This window comes from Phycodurus eques, chromosome 9 (assembly GCF_024500275.1).
Source record: "Phycodurus eques isolate BA_2022a chromosome 9, UOR_Pequ_1.1, whole genome shotgun sequence".
NCBI lineage: Eukaryota > Metazoa > Chordata > Actinopteri > Syngnathiformes > Syngnathidae > Phycodurus > Phycodurus eques.
In genome coordinates this window covers 18,223,093-18,233,211 of record NC_084533.1, presented here as the reverse complement: position 1 = coordinate 18,233,211, position 10,119 = coordinate 18,223,093, and the positions used below count along the sequence as shown (strand labels likewise).

At 39.5% G+C, this 10,119-nt stretch overlaps 1 protein-coding gene across 1 annotated transcript; it reads left to right on the top strand.

Moving 5' to 3' along the window:
• The first annotated feature begins 2,779 nt into the window (after positions 1-2,779).
• Positions 2,780-10,008, top strand: eif4ebp3l (eukaryotic translation initiation factor 4E binding protein 3, like). Its single transcript, XM_061686290.1, has 3 exons — positions 2,780-3,414; positions 6,818-6,994; positions 9,420-10,008. Exons 1-3 carry the CDS (start codon positions 3,288-3,290, stop codon positions 9,446-9,448), a joined length of 333 nt encoding a protein of 110 aa, XP_061542274.1. The 5' UTR covers positions 2,780-3,287; the 3' UTR covers positions 9,449-10,008.
• Positions 10,009-10,119: the final 111 nt, after the last annotated feature.

Below are 10,119 nucleotides of genomic sequence, written 5' to 3'. Positions count from 1 at the left end.
CTATCAGCAACCTATCAAATATCCATCCATTTTCTTAGCTGCTTCTCCTCACGAGGGTCGCGGGCGTGCTGGAGCCTATCCCAGCTGTCATCGGCCAGGAGGCGGGGTACACCCTGAACTGGTTGCCAGCCAATCGCAGGGCACATACAAACAAACAACCATTCGCACTCACATTCACACCTACGGGCAATTTAGAGTCTCCAATTAATGCATGTTTTTGGGATGTGGGAGGAAACCGGAGTGCCCGGAGAAAACCCACGCAGGCACGGGGAGAACATGCAAACTCCACACAGGCGGGACCGGGGATTGAACCCCGGTCCTCAGAACTGTGAGGCTGACGCTCTAACCAGTCGCCCCTATCAAATATAACAGATAAAATAAGTTCTACATTAGCTTTTTTGGTGTGATTTTGTTGATATGGCGTCCACATTTAGTTTTTCTTACAGACATATTTTAAATAGTAGTAATTATGCACTGTAGTTGTCTCTCAACATATACGCAACCCTATTACTATAAAGCCTTTTTTAGCCAACTAGAGGAAGAGAAAAAAAAGTGAGCTGCAATGACTCTTTAGAAATGACATCATCTACCGAATAGCTCTGACCATGGGTAGGCCTTAAGTACGGTGGCCTGGAAGTGCAAAACAATATAACAATTGTGAAACACTTTTACATGTCAGAAAACAAATGAACAAAAGCCAAAACACTTTTACATTTCAGAAAACAAACTAACAAAATAATAAATACTTTTACATTTCAGAAAACACATTAAGAAAAGCAGAAACACTTTTACAAAAGACGAAACAAATTACAATTGAGACAACCTGGAAAGGGAACGTTCCAGTTCAGTCGGGTTCTGCGGTGGTGCTCGGTGTGCGCCAGCCTTAACCACCATAATCCTAACCTTAACTCCTCCTAAACTGCCTGAACACCAACCCTAGTCTAAACCTAACCATAAATAGCTTAGCTTTTTTTAATTATATTTGGGATGGACATCTCGTTACATGGCGGCACGGTGGACCAACTGGTTAGAGCGTCAGCCTCACAGTTCTGAGGACTGGGGTTCAATCCCCGGCCCCGCCTGTGTGGAGTTTGCATGTTCTCCCCGTGCCTGCATGGGTTTTGCTCCGGGCACTCCGGTTTCCTCCCACATCCCAAAACATGCATGAATTGGAGATTCTAAATTGCCCGCAGGTTTGAATGTGAGGTTGTTTGTATGTATGTGCCCTGCGATTGGCTGGCAACCAGTTCAGGGTGTGCACCTCCTACCCGATGATAGCTGGGATAGGCTCCAGCACTCCCGCGACCCTAGTGAGGATAAGCGGCTCAGAAAATGGATGGATGTTTTCAGTCGTAATGGAGTATGTCACTCAAACCAATGCAACTTTGTTAAAAAAGATAAAGTTTCCAAAATAAAAGCTTTTTATTTTATAGTGTGTTCTTGACCAGTCAGCACAGCAGACAACACAGCGAGCATGCGCTCGAGCAAAAACTCGAATAGCTTTGATTTGCAACCCTGTTACTGTAATTAGAGTAATACCCATCCATCCATTTTCTGTACGGCTTATCCTCACTCGGGTCGCGGGTGGGTTGGAGCCTATCCTAGCTATCTTCGGGCGAGAGGCGAAGTACACCCTGAACTGGTCGCCAGCCAATTCCAGATTAAATTAATATTGAAATAAAATCTTTCTTTAATTGTCGAGGAGTCTCTCTGCAATATCTTTGCAATATTGTCTGAGTATCTGTAACAGGGTTTCACCTAACAAAGCAAAATATATGAAATGACAATTAAAGTATCTAATAAAATATGTACCATTGATGTTTGAGCTTGATGAATAAAATCATATGATATCTGTAGTGTTTTTCATAAATTTGGGTGCGTGAAATGTCTTAAAAATCTGGAATGACTAATAATTGACAGTGAAAATCAATGTTTACTTTTGTATTTACGTACATTTCAAACTGTACTTTTTGAAAACATATAAAGGGTTGTGTGCAGTTTTAAAACTGCTAGCAAGGTTTGAATGGCGTCGAATTCACTAAATTCCCACCCCCTTTGAGCAAAGCCACACCCCACATTGATATGCAAGGGCACGATTCTCAAATATGGCCAAAACTGCGGAGTTGTGATAGTCACAGAGAACGCTGTACAACTTCAACAGAATAGCCGCAATAGTAATTCTAAACTAGCATTAACACTGTAAACAAGTTGACGTTAGGCACTGCAACTTTGGCAGGGTGATTCTTTCGTAATAGCATGTTGTATAACACTCCATCTTATCGGTTTGAACTTGTTAGCAAAGGAGGGATGGGCATTTTTTCCCCAGAGGCGGTTAGTCCAACATAGTTTCAGCAGTTCCTGAAGGCCAACCTAAGAGGTTAGCACGAGGCTGCGGGGATGTGCTCAAGAGTGTACGGCACGGCAACGGCAAATGACTGACATCTCATGTCTTCTATCTCGGATTTGTTGTTCTTCTTTGTGTTTAAAACCAAATTAGACATAAACTACAAGATGCCGCCTGAGAGGGATTTTTTTTTTTTTTTTGCACAGATCATTTTACTTATGTACCTGACATATTTATACTGACCGTTTTAACAAATTTGACAGGTTTTTTTTTCCTAAAAAAAAAAAAAAGAAAGAAGATTCCTCTTTTTAAGTACAAAAGTTGAACCAGCACTTGTACTGTACTTTTACTCAAGTATTTTATTTTATTTTTTTCAAGTTCAAGTATCGGAATGTGAGTACTTTTGCCACCTCTGTGACCATACCAGTTGCAGTATGTTGTTTTGCTGTTTTGCTTTTGGTTGGCGAATCGTGTTCTGCAGAAGGTGCGCTCGATTCACGTCAACCATTGCCTTGTTATTTTTTTCTTTTCTTTTTTTCCGCAAGTGTTCCCGCTCCAACGGGGTGTCCGGATTGTAAAACGATCGTGTCCACCCTTGCGTGGCCCACGTGCCTCATAAAACCCAGAACAAAAACATCACGAGTGACTGCTTGGAAAGACAGCACATGGTCGTGGCTGGCAGCTGCGTTTGCAAGTGGACACGACACGACACGACCCGAGCCAGACCTCTGAGCTCGCTTCCAAACTTAAAACGTTGAAGTGCTGGCCACCGTCAATTTTTAGAAGACTTGGGAGTGCTTGCGCGAAAACCGACAGTGAGCATTGCATTTTGAGGGCTTTTTTAATTTTTAATTTTTAATTTTTATCTACCCCCCCCCCCCCCCCCTCCCCAAAAAAAGATCTCGATAAACTCTCTTGGCTGCGCCAACCTAAAAAAGATAACATGTCGACTAACAAAGTGAAGAGCTGCCCTATTCCCACCAGGGTTCTCACCCTGAAAGACTGGTCTCAACTTCCCGACTGCTACAGCCAGACGCCCGGGGGGACTCTCTTCTCCACTACGCCCGGTGGTAAGAAATGTTGAAAAGCAGGTTTCTGTTTCATATAAGACTCATTACCCTTGATAAATTGTAACACATGAACGTAACGGAATGTACAGAAGAAGAAAAAAAACACTCGGAAGCTATCGCGAGATGTTGCAAGTGATCACGCCAAGTCTTCTCAAGCAATGTTTGATTTTCTAATTATTCTAGCTTCTAATTATACGGTTTTGAATAACTAACGTAAGACATTTAATGTACCATATTACAACACTATAGTATAACAGCTTCAATGGTGGATTAGCATAGCTTCTATGTGTCGTTTCAAATCAGTCTCCGAGTAGTCATAAAAAATAAAATAAAAATGCATATAAATCAAATGTCATATAAAAAAATTTCCGGTGTTGGATACTGACTTCATAATAAACTTGCTCACTCAACGTAGGAAGTGACCTTTTACTGTGTAATACTGTCTGCAGAAAATGTGCAATACCCGTATGTGACCAATTGGTTTTTTTCTGCAAATATGTGTCTTTATAATTCTGTGCTATTTTTCCATTTTTTTATTTATTTATTTTTTTTAATCTCAACGCTGAAAATGGTAAGATCCCTAACTGATTGTCTTTTTTTCGGTGACAATGACAAAGTTCTATTCTATGCAGTAGCCAATCCTCTATAATGCATTTTCAAGTCTTACTATGATTAGTCAGGAGTATAATAAATATTCCATATCAGGACTTAAACAAATGCCAATGTTGGATACTGACTTCAATTTAAAAATGTATATATACAAAAAAATAAAAAACTTGTGCCAACAAAGTATGTTTTATCCAATGGTGTACACAGTAGCCCATCGTTTCTGCTGTTGCAAACATGATTTCAACCACAACGTCTTTGGTTTTAAAGCGGGGTTCATATCCTGCTGGCAGCACTGTAAAGTAATTGGTTGCAAAGAGGCTGGAGGCTGTCCTTTTTCTGCTCTTAAGTTTCAGGAACAGAGAACATTTTGTTCATGCAACAAGAAAGCAATATACTTTTTGTATCTAATGGATTAGAATTCTAAGGAAATAAATACATTGCAGCAAGTTTTGTATCTAATGGATTAGAATTCTCAGAAAAAATATAAATTTTTGCAGCAAGTTAAAAATAAGTTAAACTAAGCCCTGATAAACATGTTGTATTACAGAAATTGCAGCGCTTCCTAGATTACAGTCTGCTGTTTTTGTCACCCAATTTATCACCTCCACCACCCCTCCCTGTTCTGTTCCTCTTCCCTTTTGTCCTGGACACACAGCTCATAGTGCAGTCATTGCGTAAAATGTTTTTACCCCTGTTTGGGCAGGCTCATCAGATGTACAGAATAGGTCAAACTCCCAAAAAGAACGTGAGTGTCAGAACCTTACTTGTCTATCATCAAACACAACTCAGCATTTTATGGCTTATCGTGTTGGAAGTTGGCCTAAGTCCAAGTCTTGACAGACTGAAAACATGCCAAACAAACATCTTGATTGACTGATTTATGAATTGAGAGACCTTGAGAAATGCATACTTGATCAGGTTATGTTTTCCTAATAGAAGAGCTACAACTGAGCAAAAGACAGATGCATATGGATTTAATCTTCATGTGCTTTTTTAAAAAGGGAATGTTATGTACTCTGATTTCCTAGAAGTCATTGCAGGGACACCCTTAACCCCTCCTCTCTGCACTCCCATACTTTCATGCACATAACACACACTCGTGTTATGATAACTTTGTTTTTTCCAGTAGAGGATTTGGATGTTTTTTTTAACCAATGGAAATATTCTGTCTGAACATATTGAATCCTAGCATGTCCAGTTCGAATAGATGAAAGAAAGACAACTTTGTCATTGTTGCAGGAACCATGAAAAGCAGTTTAGCAGTATATTACAAAGGGTTCCAAGCCAAACAAACTTTTGACAGCAGTATCCATCATGAATACTTAAAAATAATATTTGACATGATTGTTGCTTTAAAAAAAGAAAAATTATGCTTCAAAATAAATGTAGAAATGTCAATACATCTATTCGCTATACCGCTTGCCCTCATTAGGGTTGCAGATGACCTGGAGCCTATCCCAGCTGACTTTGGGCAAGAGGCAGGGTACACTCTCGACTGGTCGCTTGTCCATTGCTCAAAAAGAGTGGATATAAAAGTCTACACACCCCGGTTCAAATACCAGGTGTTGTGATATTAAAAATGAGACCAAAATAAATAGTCAAAACCTTGTGACCTAAGACTTGTTCATATCAACTGGAAAAATATACAGTCCCCTCTAAAAGTATTGGAACAGGAATCTCAATTCATTTGGTTTTGTTGTATACTGAAGACATTTGGGTTTCAGATCAAAACCTGAATATGAGACAGAAGTTCAGTATTCCAGCTTTCTTTCATGGTATTTACATCTAGATGTGTTAAACAACTCAGGACAGAGAACCTTTTGTTTGAAGCCACCCACTTTTCAAGTGAGCCAAAGTATTGGAACAGACATTATTAAATTAACTTAAAGTGAATAACATTTACGGTAATATTTGGTGACATAAACCTTCTGCGATTGGCTGGCGACCAGTTCAGGGTGTACCCCGCCGCTCGCCCGGAGATAGCTGGGATAGGCTACAGCACGCGTACGACCCTAGTGAGGATAAGCGGTACAGAAAATGGATGGATGGACATAACCCTTACTTGCAATAACTGCATAAAGCCTGCGGCCCGTTGACTTCACCAGACTGGTGCATTCTTCATTTGAAATGCTTTTCCAGGCCTTTACTGCAGCCTCTTTCAGTTCTTGTTTGTTTCTGGGAGTTTCTCCCTTCAGTCTCTTCAGGAGGTAAAATGCATGCTCTATTTTGTTATGGAGATTGACTTGGCCAGTCTAAGACCTTCCACTTTTTCCCCCAGATGAAGTCCTTTGTTGTGTTGGCAGTGTGTTTTGGGTCATTGTTGCATGATGAAGCTTCTCTTGATTAGTTTGGATGCATTTTTATGTATATACTATTTCAGAGAGGTGAAGTAAAAATAATAAAAAACTGAAATAATGTATATATACCTTTACAACTGGGGCACATGGCTGTGTACGGAAACATCAATTAACCAATCACATTCTAACTCGTGTTAAATGGGAGTCAGCACACACATGCCACCGTTTAAAGTGCCTGTTTCGGAGCACATCTATAGAAAGTCTTCAATTTACCTACCACACATGTTTTTGCAATGTGGGAGGGAGCAGGAGTACGGGGAGAACGTGCTTACTGTGTGTAGGGTTTGACATTTGAACCAGGGACCGCTCAATTGTGAGCAGACGTGCTAACATCTCCACCGTGCTGAATACATACTGTAAATTTCTCATTGCTAAATCAATCAATCAATCAATCAATCAATCAATCAATCAATCAATCAATCAATCTCTCATCACAGGTACCCGCATCATCTATGACAGGAAGTTTCTCTTGGATTGCAGAAATTCCCCTCTTGCACGCACCCCACCATGTTGTCTCCCCCAGATCCCTGGGGTGACGTGCCCTGCTACTCACCCTGTGAGCAAGCTGCAGGATGTCAAAGAAGAGGTTGAAGAGGAAGAAAAGGACATTACAGGTAAATCTTTGGTGCATTAAAATATCTCTGCAGAAAATAATACTGTGAAATTGCAACTCCTGTAGTTGTCTATGCATTGCAGTCTTTCTGGTATTGTGGTGATATGATGAAATTACTTGACCTTTTATCCCCAAAATCAAGTGGCACTTAACATTGTCACATAAAACAATGTGGTGCAGCATGTGATGCACAGTGTCATTTTCTCAATCTTGCGGCACAGCAGTTGTGCTATGTTGAGGTTTAAGGCAGGTATCACAATACAAATTTGTGTCCCAGGAATGAAGTACCTTTTGGACAACTAGGCAAGTGTCCCATTACTCCACGACAGTATCATAGCATATGTACTGGGAAGTTGAGAGTTTCCAACTTTTGCCTTGGAAAAGTGAATTGGGGTTGCTGACTGACATTCGTACTTATCGGCTCAGAGAAGATCAAAATACCCCATCTTCACGTAGAGGAAATAAAGTGACAATAAGTTAAGTAATCCTGTAATGGTGACACACCAATTGCAAAATGTAAAATGCCCTTTATATCAGAATGTATCACAACCTGCTCTCAGTGAAAATTGTGTATATCGCTATATACAAACTCTGCATTAAATAATTTAGTGAAATGGAAAAAAATAAAAAAAATAAACTGAAAGTTGAGGATGCCAAAAAAAGGTTTGTTTTCCATATTCAAGTGACTGTGATTGTACTTAACTTGTTTAGCAAAAATAGGTCCTTGCTAAATTTGCGGTAATTCTACAAAATCACAATAACACTCGTGGGGTAGGGCACACAGTATCAAGAATTGACTGGAACCGGGACTAATGTTCCGATTCTCCTGGAATCGTTACATTTGAAAATTTCAGTTCCAGTTTCAATGCCTAGTTGGGGGTCGGAGGCCAGAACGTGCGAAAACCACCGAGGAAGAAGTGCGCTCACCACGAAGAAATGCGTGTGCCCAATGGCGGCAATTGAAAGTGAAAGTGTGTCTTAGTGCAATAAGACACACTTAGTGTCTCTCTCAGTGCAACACTTGCAATAAGATTATATTGTGCAAAGGAGGAAGTTTCTCAATGAGTACAAGTAACGGGCCCGCTCCAAGCCTCAGCACACAGCGTGCTGAACGTCAATGAAGTCATTATCCAGTGATTGAAACAATACAATGCGTCTAATGCCAACACTCAGGAGGCTAACAAGTTACAGTAAAGTGTGTCCTAAATGGTGGGCCAATGTAAATGCAAATATCCAGCTAACATTAGCATATTTACTGTATATACCAAGCGAGCGTGTACACTCCATGTTGCCTGAAAAGGCAGATATGATAATCAGACAAAAACAAAACTGTTTTTGAGTTTATACTGTACCTGCTGCTAATCTGAGCTGTGTTGTCAAGTTGTTGTACTTTTGTCTGATATCTTCACAAGATACACCATCAGTGGGAGCTCAGTAACATGTTTTAGGTACCGGCAGCATTAGACGCGTGTACATTTATTTTCATGAGGTTTTCAAAAATAAAGCTGTCTTGTGAAAGTGTAACCTGTACTCCTGTGAAAAGAAAATGGGTAACATACACATTTAAATTCATAGGTTTGATATTAATACTGGTTGAAAATTAGTTGTAATATACTTATTTTTACATATGCTGTATAGTTAAACAAAAAAACGGCTAGCGACTGTAGCAAAACCTCAATGACTTTTCTGGATTTTGGGGTGGCCAGTGGCATTGCTGAATGATGTCTAATTGGTTGAATACAAGGAAGTGAGAGAGAGACTTCTGTTCTCGCGCCTTGCCACACGGTGTGGAAAGTTAGTCGTGTAGTACAATGCAGGCAAACAACAAGGGCTTGGTCAAATTTTCATTTTAGTGAAGAAGCCACTAAGAAAATGGATGGCCATAATTTCCTTATTTAAAACATGCACACTTTTTTGACCCTGCCCCCTAAATGAATTGGAATCAAGATTCATTTGGGACCGGAATTGAAACGAGGAATCAGAAACTGAATCGCTCACATTCCAAGGGTGCCCAATCCAAACCACTAGTGTGTAAAAAAAAAAAAAAAAAAATGATAAAAAACATTTCTTTAAAAAAAAAAAAAAAGTTGTGCCTTTTCGCTTTTCTGACCTAAGATTTTGGCTCTAGGTTAAGTTACATGTTGTAATGGGGAAAAGAAAGCTAGAAAAGCATAAAGGGCAAATATCAGTTTGCCTTGAGGGTTACAATAGGTCTCTTTTGTCTCTGTTTGCCTTGGCCTGTACAGATTTTGCAAGCTCCTGTGAGGGTCAAACCCTCTCAAGTGTTTTTATTTTTGTCGTGTCACTTCTTGTTTGTTTTGATAGGGGATGTTGTTTGTTTTCTTCATTGTGTCCGTTAAGGTGCGGTTCTTCTTGAAGGGCTTGTTAATGTTATGCACTCTTGTCTCTACTTTCCTTTTGATCAGATGACAACCAGTTTGACATGGACATCTGAGCTCCAGTTTTACCTCCTGTGGAGAGTCATCTATCAAACCACCTCCTTGGTCAGTACTGACCGAAAAGCGTTGCCTATAGGCTTTTTTTTTCGTTTTTTTAAAACAAAGGCTTTTCTGTGGAACCAAAAAGAATGGAAACTAGAAAAGTAGGGTGTTTTTGACCCTAAGAAGTGTTTAGCTTAGACATGGTACAGGATCGGGTTGCTTGCTCAGTTGAGCGACAGCAGAATTTGAAAAGAATCAATTTTGATTTCACTTTTTTATATCTTTTGTATATATTACAATGTACTATGTATCTTTTTTTAAGTTGGCAAATACAAGATTACAAGATAATTTACATTACAGTGGATGTAAAGTCAGCCTTTGAACTGCAGGCCTTTTTTTTTTTTTTAATTCTTGTTTTTCTTTTTTGTTTTTATTAGTTTCCCTTACTGTATAAGGCACTCTGCATTTGCCAGTGTCTACTTTCTTTTAAGGGTCAAGGCCTACCATACTGAAAATCTGCTCCAATTTTTATGGAGGGATGGATTAAATGTGAGTAATTCCAAATAAAGGCTGTTAAAAAAAATGTTTTTGTTATTTTTATACATGTACAATGAGTACGGAATGTTTTCAAACCCCCTTAAAATTTTCACTCTTTGTTATATTGCAGCCATTTCCTAATCATTTA

Bases quoted from the DNA above. Each gene is read 5' to 3' on its own strand.
- eif4ebp3l (XM_061686290.1), top strand. From the start codon at position 3,288: ATGTCGACTAACAAAGTGAAGAGCTGCCCTATTCCCACCAGGGTTCTC. The intron at 3,415-6,817 runs GTAAGAAATGTT...CTCTCATCACAG, and splicing joins CTTCTCCACTACGCCCGGTG to GTACCCGCATCATCTATGAC. The intron at 6,995-9,419 runs GTAAATCTTTGG...CCTTTTGATCAG, and splicing joins GGAAGAAAAGGACATTACAG to ATGACAACCAGTTTGACATG.